The 22,990-nt window shown below is 29.2% G+C and overlaps 2 protein-coding genes across 2 annotated transcripts; both read right to left on the bottom strand.

Annotated features, from left to right (window-relative positions):
* Nucleotides 1–12,013: 12,013 nt before the first annotated feature.
* Nucleotides 12,014–13,666, bottom strand: LOC105650468 (AAA-ATPase At2g18193). The gene is made up of 2 exons (XM_012237380.4): nucleotides 12,611–13,666; nucleotides 12,014–12,520 (listed from the first exon to the last, which is right to left on the bottom strand). The coding sequence occupies exons 1-2, from the start codon at nucleotides 13,577–13,579 to the stop codon at nucleotides 12,125–12,127; spliced, it is 1,365 nt and encodes a 454-aa protein (XP_012092770.1). The 5' UTR covers nucleotides 13,580–13,666; the 3' UTR covers nucleotides 12,014–12,124.
* Nucleotides 13,667–19,135: 5,469 nt separating this feature from the next.
* On the bottom strand, nucleotides 19,136–21,041 carry LOC105650322 (AAA-ATPase At2g18193). The gene is made up of 2 exons (XM_089720880.1): nucleotides 19,852–21,041; nucleotides 19,136–19,735 (listed from the first exon to the last, which is right to left on the bottom strand). The coding sequence occupies exons 1-2, from the start codon at nucleotides 20,839–20,841 to the stop codon at nucleotides 19,334–19,336; spliced, it is 1,392 nt and encodes a 463-aa protein (XP_089577006.1). The 5' UTR covers nucleotides 20,842–21,041; the 3' UTR covers nucleotides 19,136–19,333.
* Nucleotides 21,042–22,990: the final 1,949 nt, after the last annotated feature.

Genomic DNA, 22,990 nt, shown 5'->3' with positions numbered 1-22,990 from the left:
GAAATCACAAAAACAAATCAATTTAGCTACACTCAAATGATTAAATATGAAAAATCAAACTCAAATATTAGAGGTAGTGAGGAACAGAGAAGTTGTCTAACATGCAACTTGTTCGACTCTAAGGCGACAAGTGCTTCTATGGCAGAGGATGAGAAAGGGAGGTGGTGATCAATACGGCGATTTCAAAGAGGTGAGAGTAAAGGCAAGAATGGAGGAAGGATAAAGTGACTAGATCGGGAGGATGGATAAAGCGATTGAATCAGATTTGGATATTGGATTTTAGCTCCGGATGATGGAGACGGAGTTTGATGGCGACATGGTGATGTCTATGGCGGCAAAGAGCAACATTTGGCTGAAGGAGGTGGAGAGAATTTGAATTTTTAGAGAGAAGAGAGATCGACATGGCCAAGAAGTTTATAATGGTTAAATTTGTCTTTTTATCTTAAAATTAACGGAAAATGTGTATTTTTTTTAACAGAAAGACTAAATAGCATGAGGGAGGCAAATCTCAATGGCATTTTAAATATTTTTACAAAAGACTGAACTACTTAGATAATTATGGTAAACCTTAGAGATGAAATAATTATTTTCCCTAATAGTTATAATGGTATAATAGAAGTTATTATAGTATTAAGTTTGTGTTATAAAATAATTGAAAAATAGGGAGAAAAGTAAAGAGAGAATATGGAGAATAGAGAGAGAATAAGAGTGTGTATTTATTATTGATGAGAAGTCACATACATATCGTTATATAAGAGAAACCCTAACAGAGTCCTACACAAATTAGGAAGCTAGAATTCACAATAATTAAGAATATAGACTTCTAGCCCATATAGGACATCCACTTATTTCATAATACTCCCCCTTGGATGTTCATTCTTCAAAGAATATGTCTCGTTAAAACCTTACTAAGAAAAAACTCTATGGGAAAAAAAATCTTAGTGAAGAAAAAAGAGTACATTATTCTTTTCTTAAATACGCGTTGAAATACTATTTCATTAAAAACCTTTACCAGAAAAACCCAATAAGAAAAAACCTTGGTGAAAGGGAAAAAGAGTACAATATCTATTTACTCCCCCTCATGAAGATAAATCTTGAGATTTTTGAGTTTATACATTTCAATTTGTGCATCAATCCTTCAAAGCTTGCAACAGAAAGCTTATAGTAGGAAACTTGTAGTAAAAAGTGATAATAAATCAACAATATTGTCATTTGCATGATTGAACTTCAATGTTACTATTCTTTTGTAGATCATGAGCAAAAGAGAATTTTTGTAATAGATGTTCTTCTTGTTTTCTTTAATATATCATTTTTTTCAACAAAGATGAATGTCTGAAATATTATCTCCAAATATTATAAGAATTTCTATCTAGATAAGTAGACTACACGTATTTCGAACAAACACACTTCTGTCTTTCTTCATGAGTTGCTAAAATTTCTGCATGGCTAAAAGAAATAGTAGTAATACTTCATTTCTTGAATGCCATGAAATAATTGTATCTCCACATATAAATGAATGACTTGTTTATAATCTAAAATAATATGGATTAAACAAGTAACCTGCATTTTTATAGCCAATCAAAACTGAGTTTGAGATGTTAGTTATAATATAACTCATATATATCGTGTCATGGAGATGTTAAAATATACGTTTAGCTCCATTTAATTTCTTAATATCCAGGAAGAACTAAATCTTACTAATAAAATTTATAAAAATCAAGTCAAGTATGAGTAGCAATATACATTAATGCCTTTATTGCACTAAGATATGGTACTTCAAGACCAAGAGTTCTTTATAATTTTTCTTAAAGTGAAAAAAGGTCATCTTCCCATCAAGTGACCTCACCATTATCCACATAAAATCATTTGAATAACTTAGTCATCTATGTGGATTCACGGGCAAAATTTCATTTATGAAATGTTCAATCTTCAGGCCGAGACAAAACTTTATATTTCAAATATCTTTCATCTCAAACTCTTCCCTTAAGGAATTTATAATTTTTGGAAGCTTTCAAGAGTTCCAATAATGTCCATAAACCAAATAATGACAAATTCATATTCAAATATATCTATAAAAATTCATGAACATATAACAATATTATCAAAATATCCTTTCAATAGATATTCACTAATTAAGAGATCACCTTACTCATGATAGTATATAAAGTAAATATCAAAAGTATGCTTTCAATAATAAAATATTATAAAAAGAATATAATTATAAAATAATATCATCTTTTCTTAGCCATAAATATCATTAAGACAATTATACCATGTATTGAGATTTCTTTAATCTGTATAGAAATCTTGAATATATTTCTTGGGGTCTCGATTTGCTTGCTTCAAACCTTTTTTTGAGTATTTCATGGATATCATTATCTAATAATCTATATAGCACTCTATATAGTTGATTGAATAAATTTCTCGAGAATTTAACTTTATGCTTCAAGCAATTAAAATCCTTCAGGGATTTTCATATAAATATCTACATCAAGTTAGCATTTAAATAGGTAGCCCTTAATTCATTAGACGCAATAAGAATTTTCATAAATTGCCAAGCTAATCAAATATCAAATTATAATTATATCCACTACATGAGGATATTTATTCTTATAATCAATGTCAGTTCTTTACAAACAAACATATGCAACAAGTTTGCTTCATATCTGATGACCCCATTTTAATTTCACACGAATACATATTTGTATTCTACTGGCTTGACATTTTTTTATGCCCATATTAAATTTCAAATTTTACTTTTCAAGTAAATTTAAATGCCACATGTGTCGTTCTATTTTGGCCAATCATTATGTCTATATTATCAGTAGACTATATGCTCAAGATACTCATTATTTTTCACAATTTCAAGACCTATTTTTACCTTCGACGTTTATTTTATATCGATTCTATACTTGTCCGGACATGACATAATTTATAGAGATCTCATCATTTTCAATAATTTCAGATACCTGAGTTTCTTCTGGAAACTTATTAGTCATATCTAAAAACTTCTTCCACAATTTGATCTTCTAAAGCTTCATCATTTTGAATATTTGCTCCTTTCCTTTTCTAGGACTATTATCCTTGGAACTAGGGATGGCAACGGGTTAGATACCGGCGTAAAATGCACTATCTAAACCCGAACCTGATTACAAATCTGGTACCTAAATCCATCCCAAACCCATTTAGAAATTCATATTTACTATCCGACCCGTTCCAAACCCGATTATAATTATCCGTTTAAAAACCCAAACTCGTTTAACATTAAAGACATTTTTTAAAAATTTTTTAGAATAAAAATCAAGTAAAAATTATAAAGTTATTTATTTTGACTTAATAAATATAAATATTAAATAATTACAGCATTAATTATAATTAAAAAGTGCGTATATATAATTTTTATTTAAAAAATAATTATTTTAAATATTTTTTAAATATTTATTAAACAGGTAACGGATAGTGGGTACCCGGGTCCTTGAACCCAAACCCTCTGTGGGTAGTAAAAATACTACCCAAACCCATTCCAAACCCGTTTGTTCACTACCCAAACCTGCTAAAATTGAATCAAATCGAATCGGGTACCCACAGGGTCGGGTTAAATTGCCATCCCTACTTAGAACCGATTAGTCTACCATGCTTCAGGCGTGTCTTGGACTCATTAGCATAGGCAATTTGTCCTTTAGGGACTTTCATTCTAATAGAAGCATTTGCAGCTAGTATGTGAGATTTAATTATCTCCCTTTTATATCAGAAATATATTTAGCAACTAATTTGCTATATTTTGCAAATGAATTATCTTTTAAACTTTTAAATTCACACTGCCTTGTATGAGGATCATTAATAATGATAATTTTTTTCCATTCAATTATTCTTCTAGCTACTTATTTTCTCCCTATGATGTCGGGATCTATAACAATTAGCAAATTTGACACATATAAATGTCACAACCCGATTCCACGGGCCAAACTGGCACTAGGATCCAAAAAAGCATAAGGCCCCCGAGGCCCGTAGTAAGCCTGAACTACTAAAATTCAACCTTTCTCAAAATAAATTCCAAACGACTAGCCCATAATACCATGCACAGTGAACCTCATATTTACATTGTATCTTGGCCCCGAATTTAACATCTTAAATAATTCATGGATCAGGCCCAATTTATAATATATTACGATTATAATATGGGCTCATAAAATTATTACACAACTAAAGGTACATAAGTTCTACAACTGTGGAGTTCACTAACAAATAAATATAAATAAATTTTGTACCGTTATCTATTTAATGAATTAATACTAAAATTAGAGAATTCCTTTCTAGCTCTGCGGTGAAGGAAGCAGAGCTTTACTGGGTGAAGGAAAATCTATTTCCTGAAAAGGTTAATCAAAGAGACGTGAGTTTAATAATCAATAATAATTATTGCACGCCACATGGATTCACACAAATATGTAAATATAGCAATCTAGTCATCCGACTAGTTATATGCTCACGCAGCCAGTCACACAAATAGCATAGCAACATCACTCACAATTATTAACATATTCACATAATCACATCACGTGAAAATTGGTCTGTGGCATCACCGAAACCCTGGATGAGCCGTCCTCCCACATGGCCCATCCTTACATGACGTGTGCACTAGGGAGCCAATCCCCCATACCTAGCCGACCAGTCTAATTCTCACTTGACTAGCCCTCTCATTGTTTTTCCATTCTCTCTTTTCTTTTCCATACCAACAGGAGACCGCCCTGTGGTTTTCCATTCATCTGTATCATAATATCAGGTGCACATGGGGGCGTCGATCTCCCCATACTTGGCTGACCATATTTTCATCATTTCAAATCCCATATTTTCATCATTTCCAGAACCGTCCTCACAAAACCATGGTGACTCACTTCATCCCAACTCCACACATACAAAGCATAGCATTATCACAACATAATTAATCAAGTATTGCAATTAAATGCAAGCATAGCAAACAATTAATTAACAAGATGCAAATGCACAATTAGACATTCATATTTAATTATAATTAAATAAAGAAATAGTAATTAATAATATATTATTATAATAATTGATCCATCCAAAATAAATAATTAAATAAATAAATAAATAAATAAATAAATAAATAAATAAATAATGATAATAATAAAATTGTTAAAGAACTTTATTTATTATGTATCAAGTTAAAGAATTAATCTAATAAACCTATTAACTCATTTATTAACTATGACTAACCTAGATTCTATCGAAATTTTGGCGGAACCTCCTTTAAAATTTAGCTAAACCACAATTCAATACTAAATTTTCAAAGCCCATCCATCGGGTAATTCACAATATTAACCCCGTCCACCATAACCATATTCATTCATCTAATCATTTATTCAAATTACACAGCTCATCCATTGGGCACTCAATCAACTCTAAAATCCAATCATTACTATTGCTATAATATATCATTTTAGATCTACATAAACATCTAAGTATAATACACATGTTTCGGTTTCTAATCACAACTAATACATATTCACTATCCATATAAGATTATTTATTAAATCATAAGCTTATCAGAATTATGCACCTAACCTTTGTTAATTGACTAAGCACTCATTTTACTTTTCTTATGCACAGCCAACTAGTTATAGGCTAACGGTTATTTAATTAGCTAACTAACTAATTCCAATTTATGTTTCACGTTTCGATTACTAACGATTATTCTAAAGGACTTAAATTCTAAATTTTCAAAATTAGTATTAAGGCGAATAGTGATTTTAATTACATACTCAAAATTTAATATAATCACAACTTCTAATAATTGTATCCTAGGTTCAAATTCTCCTAAAAACCTTTCAATTAATTCACAACTTCAACCTAATATTTCGAAACCCTTCAATTAGCTATTTATTCAAAATCAACTAACTTATCTAATAAATTTAAATTTGGAATTTATATCAAAAAATAGGAACGGGGTCTTAGAGCGTACCAATTGAAATTTGAGCGACAATTCCACGATCCTCGCGAAGAGGACGAACTATGCTGGCACGCCCGCCCCAAGAAGAGAAGAAGAAGAAGAAGAGAAAAGGAAGGGTTCCAGAATTTTTTTGGGCCATTCTGGTTCGATTTGAATCGGTTTGGCTCAAATCAATGGTTTGGGCTGATTTTGCTTGGTTTTTTTAGTTTTTCACTTGGTTTTCAGAAATCAAAATGGGTTTATAGGTCCTTTTAATTTATTTTAATTGATTTAATATTTAATGCCCAAAATAATTCTTGGGGAATTTGAAAAATTCTCGGTTAGGGGTTGTGATACTATTCATTGGACTTAGGCCCAATTCATGAATTTGGGCGTGAACTAAAATTACACAACACTTGCAGCCCACGCTATCAAATTTTTGATTTTTTATTTAATAAAAATTCAAAATTTTTGAAAATAAAATTACGGGGTGTTTCAGTAAATTTCTTATTTTATTGCATTGTAGTGGAGCAATTAGAACATTTACTGCACATTTAAAAATTCTTCAAATGGGTAATTCCTAATCCAAAAATTCTATAAATAGGAGAACTTATAATGACTTATTAGCTTAATGCGAGTAATTGTAATTAAATTTAATAGCATGTCCCTCTAAAAAGTAGCGAGATTCGTTCTCATAATAATTGTTTTGCAATTAATTGCAATCATTTATAAATGATTCTACTAAATTATTTTTGAGCATAAATAAAAGCAACAACAGGTTGCCCTAAATTATTTTAATTAACACATGTCATAATCATTAAAGGCTGATGTGTAATTCACTATCATTCTCAAGACAAATTGTATTAATAGCATAATCTGGAAATTATATTCTTAATCAAATTATTTGCGTAAATAATCATACGATCTTCAGGTTGCATGTTAACAATAATCTTTGCAAACTTCAAGTTGTAAATTAATAATAATCATATAACTATCTTTTGGATGCATTCATAATATATCCAAATAAATTGATCAATAAGTTTTCCGTTATATATTCCAGAAAAGACAAGCAATTCAATTTGGATTCTTGGGGATCACTTAAAAATTAATTTGCTTTGAGAACAAACTAAGCATGAAAAATTCATTAGATTTGAAGAAACTTCTGGTTTTTCAATAAATATTCATGTAAGAATTAAATTTTCCTTTTTCGCATCATTATTGACATCATTATTGATCGAGATAATCCAACCGATCATGCCAAATAATAAAGTACTTATATTTATAAATTTCTAGTTTACAACCATATAATATCCATTTTAATGAATATCTTTGCAATAATTTATGCATATAATTCATTCCTCTAGGTAGTAATACTTACTCTTTTAGAGCTTTTAAATATTTTTTTACTACCAAAGTCGAATTTATCTTTCAATAGTTTGGTCTACAACAAGCACATAATCAACATACATATATGCCACTTTATTTGTAGCATTTCAGGTGGTAAATTTTATTCTTAATTATGTGGTCACCATAATTGTTAAGATCATTACTTCAATTGTGATCATATTGATATTCTCAATGACAATTATATTTTTTTCATTGTTCATGTCCACACCCCAATATCATATATTATTGCATTAACTTTAGAGAAGGATTTCACTACACCCATGTCCTGTATTATGTGTAATTTCATTCACTTCAGGAATATTCAGAGAATAGAGAAAATCTAATTGGACAAGCTTCATAATATTAATTGGTGTTTAATATTTTGCTCAAAAATAAAAGGACATGAATAAATTTAGAGTTTATTGTAAAACTTTTTCTCTCGATATTTACTACTTTAGGAGCATATTCGAAGTATAAATATAATTGACAATTCTAGCTCAAAGGCTAATATAGCTCCAAATATAATAACGATGATATCTTAATTATATTTAAAAATAAATCAATCAATTCTTAAAATTGGTAGCACATTAATAATATATGCCAATATATAATAATAATTATAATAATAAAATAATAATCTTAACATTGCTAAATCAAAATAACTTACAGTTTTATGATAGCTTTTGGTTGTTATATCTTTTTTTCAAACCATTCCAAAGAACAAACATATGTTTAATTATCAAATAGTCAATAAAAAGAAAATTATTGCCTTATTTTGATATGATTCTTGATTTCTATTATCAATTGTGTTTTTAAGACTTATAGGATATAAATGTATTTCAGATTTAGCCTTCATGATAAATAATTATTTCACATAATATTAAGGGCCACAAATTGAAGTTTGTATAACACGTTGTATAAGATTTGATAGAATAAAATAATTATGGTGGATAACAAAATCACAAAAAAAAAATAAAAATAAAAATAATTATAACAGTATTGAGTTAACTATGTCCCCTAACCTAACGTTAAGATAAATTGAGTAAAGAAAAAGAAAAAGAAAAGCATAAGCCACCATCACTCTAATACATGTCCTTGAAAACTAAAACAACCCCAGTAAGAAACCTGTAAGCACTTCCAAAATATTAAATTATTTAAATCATCATATAATTAAAAGAAAAAAGAATCTCAGCGTGCCATAATAATCCTACAAGCAGTCAATAACATATATAAATGACAAATATGACAAGTCATTAATATTCTATATCAAAATATTAAATTGATGAGCAACCCTGTATAGCTTATTTGTAATATTAAATGATCAGCTAACAAACGAGTCAAGAGAACATGCAATTTGATATCCCTCGACCCTTTTATGATCTAAGTAAAGGCCATGGCTTGGGTGACGTTATTATTATTATAATTGGCATTTACGTATTATATACTATGGTAAAATAACATCATCATTTTTTTTAGTCATCAACTATATATGATCAAAATAATTAATCAATATTAATACATTTCTAAAAAGAACAAATAAAAAAAATTACCTTTTAAATGGAAACAAATCGAAATACACCAACCTTAATTTTAGTTGTCGCAAACACCAACCTTAATTTTAGTTGTTGCGAACAATAAATTATTCTTTGCAAACACCAACCTTAATTTTAGTTGTTGCGAACCATAAATTATTCTTTTCAAAGCAGTAGAACGAAATTGTAGTGATAGAACGAATCGTGTTGATAACGTGTTATAAAATAATAATAAAATAGAGAAAGAAGTAAAGAGAGAATAGGGAGAATAAGGAGAGTATATGAGAGTATATTTATTATTGATGAGAAGCCACATATATATATAGTTAGATAAGTGGAACCTCAACAGAGTTCTACACAGATGAGAAAGATAGAGTTCACAATAATTAAGAATACAGACTTCTGGCCCATATATGAGATCCACTTATTTCATATCAGTTTGACTACATTATGATACAACTAGAATTTGAATGATAATTAGCATGAGTAACATAGTTTTGCTCATAGGTTAATTTAAACTTTTTACAATTACGTCGCTTTGATGGTAAAAATGGTTATTCTTATTATTATTATTATTATTATTATTATTATTATTATTATTATTATTATTATTATTATTATTATTATTATTATTATATAATACTTTTTTAATTAAAAAGACTATTATTATATTTCAATGATTTGAAATATCTTGATTTTGATTAATTACATATACTCATTTAAATGGATATAGAAATGTTTGAGCAAAATGAAATGCTGCTCATTATGGCTAATGATTGATTTATAATAGAGATGTTTTAAAAGGCTCACAGCTAAATGCATGACATGGTTATTACATGATATCACTTAATTTGTTGAAATTGATATAATGATATGGTTATTGTCATGCCGATATCACTTCATTAGTTGAAGTTGATATTGTAATTGATATAAAATTCTCCCTCCATGTTGAGATTGTAGATTGCTCCCTCTTCTATTGAAATCATATCACAGATTGAGGTTGTAGATAGCAGGTCTAGATGTGCACATTAGACACTAATAGCCCTTCAGATTGAGTCTGCATAAACTGTGCAAACAAGTCTATTGATTGACGATTGTATCATTATGCCATAATATCTCCATATAAGTTCATTATTTCTAGTAAGCAAATAAATGTGATTTAATTGAGATGACTACTTGTTATTTTTATCTAACTAATTTGTTTTTCAGTAAGCAAATGATAAGCATCGACCTTGAAAGAGGTAATGTTGAAAATTTTTTTCACACTTAAGTCTTAAATATCTAATGGTGAATTATTATTTATATTATGTAATTTATATAGTGCACTACTAGACCTTATGCTTAGCATAGTTGTTCTCTGTACTATCGCAGGAAAAAAGGAAAGGAGAAGTAGGAGAGTAAGTCCGACGGAGTTGTGAGTTCTTTCTATAGCTTTCGAAGGGTGAGCTACTGATGTAGTCGTTGCCTTATGAATAATTTTATTGGAATTTGTATGATGTATAAAGTAGAGACTGGTCACTAATATATATATATATATATATATATTTTGAGCATACTAATGCAACTGAAGTTTTATGAATTTACAGTTACTGATATAAATTATATAGCACTTGAATGGTTCAGTTACCTTTAAAACTATTTTGTTGTCTTAGTAACGACTTTAAATGAATAATCTAGCATGTAATCCTTTTTCTAATGGGCTTATGGGTAATGGTTTCACTAATGTATTTAAATATGTAAATATGTATTTATATGGACTTTTAGTTAAAATTTTTAAATAGTGGAATGTTTACATCTTTTATAAAAAGGGAATTTATTAAGTTCGAGATTTTATAAAAGTGAGTCTTAAGATATCTAAAATGTTTCAAATAGCATTTGAAATTAATACCAAACATGCATTTTGAATATGAAAAGTTAAGTCATTGTAGTATGTTTTTTGAGTTCTTATATAAATTAAGTGCTTGATAAACATATTACGGGCAACATGTCATGTCTTACAATGGGGTAAGGTGTAATAGAAACGATGACATTGTGATTCGCGGATGAGTTTGGGGTTGTGTCCCTTATCTTCCCTTATGTAGCGGGGTCCCTAAAAACCCTATAAATTTTTTGTTCAAATCACAAAATTCAGATATAGAAAGAAAAATGGAGGGATTTCAGAAGTTAGAGAGCATATAGAAACAATAAAAAAAAGGAAAAACTAAAAAAAAAAGAAAAAAAAAAAAAGAAGCAAAGAGCAGTCAAGAGTACCTGCAATTTCAGTTAGAGGAAGAGATCGATGGAGGTATAATGGATATCGACAGTCAGATAACTCTGTAACTCATCAACATTAGATAACGGAAATGGAGGTATAATTATAATTGATAGAGAATGGCTGAGTTTAGGCTCTACCTACATCGCAGCTATTGGAAACCAGAGAAGATGGAGAAAAGAAAAAAGAAGAAAGAATATGTTAGGCTGCTCAAATCCTTAATTTTAGTAGCAAATATTATAAAGTGAAAATCAATCGGTAATATTTGTTATTTATGTCAGTATTTCATTAAATTAACTCGGTTGGAATCGGCCCAATTTTTCTTACGTAATACCTACCGAATATTTTTAGTCGCGGATTACCTACTAAATACCTACTAATTTTAGTCGTTATTTTTTTAATTTAATCTCTATTTTTGATTAGTAAAATTTCGTTGCTAACTTTCAGTCAGTAAATTTTGTTGGTAATTCATTATTTCTTTGTAGTGGAAATTCAATTTTATCTCTGCATTTTAAGATTCCGCCGTAATCCCTATTGAGCTAAGCTTGAATTTATAGGTTTCTAAGGATATAATGGAAGGATTTTATGAATTGAAATTTGAATTTAAGTGTAGCAAATCTGCGGCTTTTAATGAAATCAATAAAATTTCTAGAAATTTTGATAGCACACTGAATGCCTCACAAAATTTTGCTTTTGGTTATATTAAATTTTTGTTGGACCATATTAATTAATAAAATTAAAAATGTTTATTTGCCAATAAAAAAAAAATGAAACAAACATAACTATAATTACTTGAGCCGTATTTTAGTATAAATAACTTATACAATTTATTGATTCGAAAAGTAAATTAAATTTTATAAAATCCAAAGTTGACTAAAATTTTATTTATATAAATAAAGTATGTGTACTTTAAATTTATTTAAATCAGTTAAATCAAAAAAAAAAAAAAAAGGAGATAAAACCTAACACGAGCATATCAAGGAAAGATAGATACAACGAGATTGTTAATTAACAGAGATCAGCTTCCTTTTCTTCTTCAATTTTATCTTTATCTTTCTTCTTTAGCTTAAGGAAATTGAGCACTCCTTCAAGAGCAGTATCAGCATCGTCACTTTTCATTAATTCCTCAGCTATGGAGGCAGGAGTAACATCCATATTCTGAATCAAGCCATCAATTTCTTCAAATAGATGGTGGTCCTTTATGTCAAGATAATTGGACGCCAAGATTCTGAATCCTTGACTGGTACAATAAGACATGTGAATGTGCATATCCATTCTTCCTGGACGAAGCAATGCAGGATCCAAAACTTGTCTGTGATTAGTTGTGAAAACTACTATTCTCTCCTCCGCACAACTCGACCACAACCCATCAACACAATTGAGCAGTGATGAGAGTGTGAAATTCTTCCCAAAAAAAAAAAAAAAAAAATCAATTAGAATGCAATTTCAGAAAAAATTTATGAGCCATTAAATTGATAAGTTCATTATACTAACCGAGGCATAAGCGTTGGAGTCATCAGAGTTAGAGTCATCGGAATTTGATCGATCATGAACCTTTGAATTACAATCTAGATCTTCGATCACAATTATAGATTTTCTATCTACATTTAGCATTGCTTGTCTCAAATCCGAATCAGAGCGGATACTTGCAAGCTCCAAATCATAAATATCATAATGCAAGTAGTTAGCCATTGCAGCAATTAAACTTGATTTCCCAGTTCCAGGAGGACCATATAATAAGTAACCACGTTTCCAAGCTTTACCAATTCTCCTGTAATAGTCTCTCCTACCCAAAAACCTGTCTAAATCATCCATAATAGCTTTCTTCAACTCATAATCCATAGCTAATGAATCAAATGTAGCTGCATGTTCAAAATCAATACTTTCCCAATGTCTACCAGTCCTTGAATATAGTTTCAAAATCTTTTCTTCTTCTGTCATTGCTTTATGCGTATTTATAACATGATTCAAATATTCATAATAAACCTTCTGTCTATACTTGTCCTCAAACGATATTTCAAAAAACTCACCACCACCATTTTCCATCTCACGATCACCAAAGAACCATGAAACCTCTACACCTTCAAAAACATCAACGATCCTCTCTCCTTTGACTAACCCAGCCGTGAAGCTTTTTTCCCCTCTAAACTTCCCAATTCTTATTATTTTGTTTTTCGGGCCAATTCGGCTGGAAAGGTAAAATCTTGCTATGTCAAGAAGCTTATTACGAGAGAGACCTTCCCAAGAATTATCGATGATAAAAGTGTCATAAGAAGGCTGATTTTTGTTGCGAGAGAAGTAATTCTTGATTTTTGTGCTAACAAAAGATTCAAGCTTTTGTGGAATGAATTCATGGTAGGCGTTTCGCAGTAGCATTAAGGAGGTAGATAATGAGGCGTACAGAGATAGCAGAGAAGATGTTGAAGGAACTAAACGAAGAATTTCAAGGACGAAGGAAGCCATTTTTGAAGATTAGAGAGAGAGGAAACAGCAAAATTTAGGGTTTTGGTTGCTGACGTACTGTAGTCTCTTTATATATATACATAGGAATTGGACTGGATCGCTCTAGCTATAGGGCTATAGCTTATTGAGATTTAAGGAAAATAACCCTAACCCAATATCTTATATATGTTGACTGATGCGGGCCTAAACTTATGAAGCTTATTCAATCCTCCATTATTTTCGCTCTAATTGAGTTCGTGATCGACTTTTAACATAGTGAAACTATTACCTCTATTATTAATATTATTGGGTGTAGTATTTATACTAATGTTTTGGGATTTGAGGGAAAGAATTATAACACGTTACTCGGTCTCGGTCTCATTCGGTAACAATTTTTAGACTAGCTTTTAATACTTTTAGAATAGCTTTTAGAATTTGAGGAAATTTTTTATGAAACTTTAAATGTTATTTTTGTGTTTGAACGAAAAATGAAAAATCGTATCGATTGAGTACATGAACATTTAAATTTTAAATTTTATAATTAAGTGCCTTTGATTGAGTTTGCTAACTAGGAAACATGATTATACATTCGTGGGACTCAATTTTTAAATATGTGGTAGCTAACATAGAAAAAAAAGAGTTTCAAATGCCACACAAGCCAAATCTGACGTGGAATTTGATGAAATTGACCTTTTTAACCTTTGTTGCCTAATAATTTCTTTCTCAATCTACCCTTTCGATCAACTGTATAGGTAGGCATGGCCACCGGTTGAATTGGAATCAAACCAGAATCGAACCGTACTGTAGACGAACTGAAACCGTCGGTTCAAAATTTTGAACTAGAACCTGTAATTCAAGAGGTAGTTAAAGTTCATGTAAATATTAAATTCTAAACTTGAACTAGCACTGAACCGGTAGTTCCGGTTTGAACCGAAAATTTTTTTTATTTTTAAAATTATAATCGATTAGCCTATTTTATAAAATTTAGTATATAATTGTATTGTTTAATGCAAATGGGAGTTTAGCATTTTTTTTCCTTTTAAATATTTTACTTAGTTCAAAATGACATTGTTTGAAGCATTTTTAGAATTTTTCTAATAATTTAATAACATTAGATAAAATAAAATGATAATTTATATTTGATTGTTTTGTAAAATTAATTTACTAATATTTTTAAAATTCACATTAATTTTCTTAAAATAAAGATGCCTTAGAATTGAATTTTTATTTTTTTTAAAAAAATTAATACACATATAGCCGAAAACCGTGATCAGAACCGTCGGTTCATCGAAATCCCACCGAAATCAGCTAGAACTGGAATCGGTAATTCAAAAACCGGTTTAGAGTCAATATTTTAAAAATCGAACCGCAGGTTTCATGAACCGAAACTGACAGTTCAATGAACCGACCATGCCAGGTATAGGTGGTTGCAACTTCATCAAAGAAAGCAACCACATATCTTAACTCGGCATTGAAGAAGGGGTGACCAAGCTGGTCAAACATGTGGCTCAGGAATACTAAACCTTTAAAACACATGGTCTTTGCAATGCAACTCTGGTCTATCTCCGATGCTTATACTCCCACCAAAGATTCCAAAACCAAAACCTAAACCTAATTCCCAATTTCTCCAAAATCGATCGTACACTTCTTTTAAGTGATGAGATTCTCCTTGAAATCCTCTACAAATTACTCGATTCACAGAGAAAGTGGTGGCTTAATCTCTAAGGCCACCTCTTATGGTCCTTGAAGGTGTTAGATTAGGTGTTTATTAAATCTGGTTGATTAATTCCCTTAATCATTCGTTACTGCATTGCCTATTGCGTTAAAACACCCAGCTCCATGGCTCATCCAATTTGACGACCTTAATCCAATATATGCTCATCTCTTTCGTTGAACACTGATGGTACACTTCTCTTTTCCTCTTTCTAATATATATATATATTTTTTAATTTCTTCATGAAAGTAAGACAAAAAAAAAAAAAAGGCTTCGGTTTGGAAAATTATCAGTATAAGTTTGTGGGTTTTGTTTTATTAGGATTCAATTTTCATGTATTAGATGAATTTGAGTTCAAGGAATTCTAGATGTGGAAGATTCTTTTTCTTTTTTTTTTTTTCATAATCTTGATTTATTCTACAGTTACATATATTAGATGAATTTGTTTTTTTTTTTTTTTCCGTGACTTTCTTTGTTGTTTTTCTTTTTGCTTTTGCAACGACTTCCATGGTGTTAGAGAGGATTTGAGAGGATGTGAGTAGATCTGAGGTTGCAGAGGAATTGATTTGAAATGAAAAGATGTGAACAGAGGAATGAGAGACTTAGGTATTCTTAAGGACAAAATAGAAAATTCATATTTATGTCCACATAGAATCTACTCATGCCGCTGAATTGCAATTTTGGAGCTCTTTGTCTCCACGTCAGTTGCCATGTGTTAAAAGAATAAGGTCTACAATTATATAATCATGTTTTTTTGTTAGCCAGTTCAACTTGATACACGTAATTGTAAATTTTTAAAAATTTAAGTACTCAATTGATAACATTTTCCTTTAGACACCAAAATGAAAAAAAATGAAAAATTTAGATAATAAAGATATAATTATCTCTAATGTTTAGCTTTTAGTTTAGTTTTTAATTTTTTGTTTTTTGAAAATCATACCATTATTTTTTTTTCTTTGAATTTCGCTAGCTAATTTCATTATAAGTTAAACAATTATTTTTATCCTCTCAAAATAAAAAACAATTATTTTTATCTTTTTTTATTGAATATTTCTAATTTAAACCGCTAAATAAACAGCTAACTGCAAAATAGCTAATAGTTCTAACAGCTATTACAATAATTAATATTGTCGAACAGATTCTAAAAGAGCTTATAATTTCTGTGTAGCTATTGAAATAGCCAATTTTATCCAAAGAGTGCCTTAGTCAGATTGAAAATGAATGAACTCGTGAGGAAAATGCTGTAAATTTTTCTTTCTAACTAAAATTTTCCCTACAGTTTCCAAATAATTTCAACCAATGCCTCTTAACTACACATTCAAGTACACCATTTCAAATTAAACTCACTTCCTAATTATTCAAAACTCTATAAATTTCATACACTTGAAATTACATTTTTAGTCTTGTAGTTTTTTTAATGAATAGGCCCTTCTCCTTCCTTACCGTTATGAAAGTGTCTCAACTCTTCAAGAACAATTAACAAATAGTCGAAACATGTTTCGATTTAAACCGTCTTTTCTTTTGACATAATTTGATCAGAATAACTATTTTTATAGGAGCAAATGTGAAAAGATTTTCATTTTTTTCTTTATTTTAAGGAACATGCATATTAATTAGGACAACATCCAGGAATTAAATAATAATTTATCCAAATAAATTACTAGAGACAAGATAAATTTTTTTTTTCGTACACAAGAAAATAGTAAGCCTTTAAGAAATAACACGAGACCAAATTGCCCTAATCTGATCCGCATTAAAAAATAGACCCGCCTTCCCCAAACCCCAAGAACCATCCACCGTTTTAGATATTTTTACTAAACTTTATTTGTATTATTCAATTACTCTTATTTTTTCTAAAATTGGTGATTTAATATTTTTTTTAATTTTTGTAAAATCTCAAAACGTATGAAAAAAATGAATAGAATGGAAGTAATATTCTAAATCTTTATTTATGTAACTACTTTATTAAAATGACACTTTAAAAACCATATATTTAGGGAAGGAAACTTTTTAATGTATAGTTTATTTGTTGAAATTGGGCCCTATAAATAAATTCACTCTGAATTATTTTAATCTCGTGGCATCATCAACTTTTACTTTCACCAATTAAACATTTCAATTTATAAATTATATTTATTAAATAAATAAAAATTTTAATTATTTTATTTAACACTTCAACTTGTAAAATTATATCAACTAAACATATATTAAAAAGTTGAAATTTATGAAAATTATTGTTCCAAATAGTCATGCTAGCTATATATAAAATTGATATTTTGTAGATAAAAATCAAAAAAATTTAAAAATTGTGAATATTGTGTCGAAATGTGTCTAGTATTATTAAAATTTATAAGTTTAAATGCCGACAGATCGTTTGTAAAGTTCAAGATACTACAAAATTAAAATTAGAAAATAGATTAAATTATGTATTCAGCCATCAAAATTGGCTAGCAAGTTTACAATGGGCACTCGTTATCTTCTTGATCATGAATTTTACATGATTTGGTGGGTGTTTCTTGTAATTCTTAAAGCATAGCTCTCTCTCTTTTTTTTTTTTTTTTTTTATTGAAAAAATGGGTGAATTGGGTCATTGACCAGTGGTATAATTTCTGAACCACTTTCACAGTGGCCAGTCCATCAGGTCTCATGTAACTCTGGTACAAAAAAAAAAAAAAATCATTTTCTTTGATTTATTGTAACATTTTCCAAAAAGGTGGTTGCTACCTTTTCAAAATTGAGTTCTATCTTATACTTTAGCAAATGGGAATCTTCGAAGAACTTAGCAGTACACGTCAATTTGCAAATGACAACAACCAAACTTTGTTTCTCTTTTATGACTTTTTGGTCATTTTCAATAATGATATCAGAAAACATAAATAACTTTACTTTTTCAATAATTCAGGTACACAATATTTCAGGCAACACTCTCAATTCAGCATTTGAAATTTATATATGACAAGGGGCAGGATTATTATTAAAATGAACAATTTCAAAAATATAATAGGTCTCTGTAAAATTAAGGGTGTCATAAAATTAAACACGTAAAATTCGGGTGAAAATTTATGCATAAAGCACGTACAATTCCTATTATATTACCATAACAAACATTCATTGTCTATCATGCCTTCAAGTATACTTTCCTTCAATTTTGAGGACACACGAGGACATAGCACTGGGGAATGTAGACTTAATAGCCATAAAAGAAAATTATTTTTAAATATTGTATTGTAAGGCTGTGTTTCCTGTCAGCTTTTTAATGCAATTATTATTTTTTTTCTTTTTGCCATTAAACAGTAAAAGAAAAAATTTATAAGGCTCGTAATTTTGTTTTTATATAAATATTTTTGGATATTAGTAAAAATTTTAATTTTGAATATACAATTGACAAATTAAAACTTTCATGAATCCACACAATTTTCCAGGAAATATGTATTTGGATTATTATATTTTCTTTTTTTCTGAATTTTAAATAAATAATTAAAAATATGTAGCATTCCAAATTGTATGTTAGTAAAATTGAAAAAAGAAATGTGCAAATATAGTAAAAAAAAAATTAAATAATTTGTATCTGTCAGAAAAATTGATAATATGAGATATCTACTATAGTTAGGGACAAACTACAGTGCAGTACAGAATGTTAATAATTCTGCATCCTGGTGAATAATTAATAACCATTAGATTTTATTGTTTAAAACTTAGCTATTGGATGCTAGAATGCAAGAGAAACCAACTATACAATAATAGGTAAAAAAATTCTTATTTAGTTTAAAAACAAAATGATTGCTTAATTACTATTAAATAATTTTTTTAATTCATTAAAGATTTTTATGTGACGAAATAATACTATAGGCCATGCAAAACTCTTTACAAAATTACAAGATAATAAAAAATCTAGTAAAAGTGAAAATTACAAGATAATTTGTAAGTTCTCATCAAAATACTTAATAATAAACCTCCAACTGTAGAGAATCCAAGTAGTCATTGGAGAAAGGCTGGACATTTCTTTCCTAATAAAAACTTAATAACTACGCTAAAAAAAGGGAAAGACAAAATTAGATTCACTAAACAGAGCTTACCTTTTCTTCTACAATTTTATCTTCATTATCCTTTTTAATTCTCTGCTGCTTAAGAAAATTGAGTACTTCTCCAAGAGCAACATCAGGATCATCACTCTTCAATAATTCCTCAGCCAAAGAAGCAGGAGTGGCCTCTGCACTTTGTATCAACCCATCAATTTCTTCAAGCAGTTTATGCTCTTTAATTCCAAGGTAATTGTACACCAAAACTCTAAATCCTTCACTGGTACAATATGACATGTGAATGTGCATATCCATTCTGCCAGGACGAAGCAATGCTGGGTCCAAAACTTCCTTGTGATTTGTCGTAAACACTATTATCCTTTCTTCTCCACAGCTTGACCACAATCCATCAATACAATTTAGCAGACCAGAGAGCGAAAATTGCTGTTTGATCCAAATTAAGAGAAACAAAAACTAGTTTTAACCAATCCCATTTCTAAAATAAAAGTATCAACAAAACAGAGCATGAGAGAGTAGACTAAAACAGAACAGATAATAACCTTGACATAAAAGGATTCATCATCAGAATCATCAGATTTTGATCTTGATCGATTATGCACAGTAGAATTGCAATCTATGTCTTCAATCACAGTTATGGACTTCCTATCAATATCCAGCATAGCTTTTCTCAAATCAGCATCACAAGTAATATTGGCCAGCTCCAAATCAAACACATCAAACTTGAGGTAATTAGCCATAGCTGCAATTAAGCTTGATTTTCCAGTGCCAGGAGGACCATAGAGTAAGTATCCTCTTTTCCAAGCCTTTCCAATTCTCTTATAGTAGTCTTTCCTTGCCAAGAACCTATCTATATCATCTATAATAGACTTCTTTAGATTGTGATCCATCGCTAGCGCATCAAATGTCGATGGATGTCGAAAATCAATGGAATCCCAACCACCGCGAGACCTTGTATAAAGCTTTAAAACCTTTTCGCCTTTTGTCATGGCCTTGGAAGTATCCACAATGTGGTTTAAGTAATCATTAAAGATTTTTTCTCTATATTGATCTTCAAATGTTAGTTCAAAATAACCTTTGTTATAGAATTTATCATTCTTGGATCGATCGTCGTTTTCTTGCTTTGCAAATTGCCATGTAATTTCTATCCCTTCATAGACATCAACAACTTTCTCACCTTCTACTAAGGCAGCTGTCACATTCTTTTGCCCTCTAAACTTACCAATTCTGATAATTTTGTTTTTAGGGCCGATCTTGGAGGACAAGTAGAATCTTGCTGAGTCTATGAGTTTGTTGCGATCAAGACCGTCCCACGAATCATCAATTATGAAGGTATCATAAGAAGGAGATGATTTTCTACGAGAGAAGAAGATCAAGAATTTTGAGACAAGAAAAGTCTCGAGCTTTTTGGGTACTAATTCGTGGTAAACATTACGCAAGAGCATTAAGGAAGTGGAAAATGAAGCGTACAAGGACAATAAGGAGGATGTTGAAGGGTAAAATCTCGTATTCTCTACAAAAGAATAAGCCATGGTTGGGTGTTTTTGGACAAGATCTAGCAGTAAGAACTATTTCGAGTGTTTTTGGACAAAATGAAGAAATTTTTCGGACAAGATCAATATCAAGAAGCAATATTGATGAGAAGGGAATGAGGGAGTTGTACTCTGCTTATAAATAAGTGAAACTGGGAAAGCAAGCACTGGAAATTGAAGAGAAGGTTCCTATTATTGCTTGGTGGGTGTGGCGCGTGCGAATGGAGTTCCTGCTTTTTTTTATTACTTAAGGAGTATTCTTCAACTGGGCTGTCGGTCATATTATCAATTAATATTAGCGTAAAAATTATTATCAAAATTTATAAAATTACATGCATAATAGGTCATTCACATGATTCAGAATATCACAAAAATAAAATTACAAAGTATAAAAGTGAATTTATATACACGGCAAAAAAAAAAAATATAATATGTTTTTTTATGTATATTGAGATTAGTAAACTTATTTCACATTAAGTAATTGCACACTCAAAATTTGTATATGTGTTTTATACTAATAAAAAGTTAATAATTATTTTTTTATTCACAAAAAATTTATAAATGCATAACTATTTTAATTATACTTTTTTTATAAAATAAGCCAAACTATAGTGCATTCATAGATTTAAATATTTTTATTCAGTCATTTAATATACAACCTAGAACATACCAAGGCTTCTCACATTTTATTTCTCATTTCTCATTTCTCACATTTTAAATATTTTTATCAACCACCATTACTGCTGTAATTATGTACATGTCTGGCTCTGAAACTAATTAAGAAGAATAAAAAACATAATCCATTCTTCGAAATTTCTGAAGAATTGGTGGGCAAGTTTTGAATAGAAAAGAATTAACACTTAGGGAGGTAAAGTTTACCGGTATGCTGATGTCATGCATGATGATATGAGGATGACGTCTGATAATAGCACTGAACTGAATCAGATGAGTTCACGTGTTGGCAGACTCTCAAGACAAGGGATTTGTATTTTGTCCTGCAACTTGTTTTCTCTCTTAAACAATAAATTATCTTTTATTATATATTCCTAAGTAAAAAGACTTAAAAGACATCTTGATTTTCTATTCATTTCATATTGAAACTTCAACTTTAAAATTTTTTATTATTAAGAACCTTTTAAACTATGTTTGGAAAGGAAAATAAAGTAATGAAATTTTGAAAAAACACAATTCGCTAAGTTTAAATTATCAGTTCAAAGTTGCAATCTCTATTGTCATGTTTGGGAAAAAGAGAAAGAAAATAAAGAAGGAAGGAAAATAAGAGAGAAAAATATTAAAAGATTGCATTATTTATTTTCTTTCCTTATTTTCTATTTTATATTTGCATTGAAAGAAAAATCTAAGGGAGGATTTTATTTTCTTTCGTTTGGAAAGCCTAAAATTATGGAGGAAAGAAAATGATATTATTATAAATTTTACATTTTTACCCTTTGTAAACATTATTTGAGCATCTTGCAATTAAATTGTAATTTATTACTTACTTGGTTAATTATAATGAATTAATGATTTTTCAGTATGTAAGTAAAAAGATGGAAAAATATAAAAGATTAATATTTGTTAGCAATACTTAGTTGTTCTATAAATAAAATTTTAATATAATTGAACAAAATATAATTTTGAATAAGTGTTTGCATGTTGAAATTAGGCATGACCAGTTCATTAAACCGCCGGTTCAAAATTTTTAAAATATTGAACCTTAACCAGCCCTTAAACCATCGGTTCCAGAGCGGTTCCGATCACAATTTTCTGGCAATATATGTTTTTTTTTAAAAAAAATCGGTTCTAACGTTACATCTTTCTTTTGAAAATATTAATATGAATTTAAAAAATCTTGGTAAATTTTATTTTAAATAAATTTTAGAGTGCTCATACTTATATAAGAATAAAATTAATTAATTTTACAAAATAATCAAATAAATTATCACTTTATTTTGTTTAAATGTTATTAATTAAATAAATTATAAGAAAATTTTGAAAAATGCTTCAAAAGAATGTAATTTTAAACTTAGTAAATAATTTTAAAGGGTAAAAAAAAGTTAAAAAAAATATAAGTTTAGACTAATTATTTCTCTCTTTTTTTACCATTTTACTTTTTAGATTTTTAACTTTTAAAGTAAACTATATTTTTTTT

This window comes from Jatropha curcas, chromosome 4 (assembly GCF_041381405.1).
Source record: "Jatropha curcas cultivar XTBG-Jc1 chromosome 4, XTBG_Jcur_1.0, whole genome shotgun sequence".
Taxonomy (NCBI): Eukaryota; Viridiplantae; Streptophyta; class Magnoliopsida; order Malpighiales; family Euphorbiaceae; genus Jatropha; species Jatropha curcas.
Note: the sequence above shows the minus strand (reverse complement) of the source record. Positions and strands in the feature narration are given on the sequence as shown.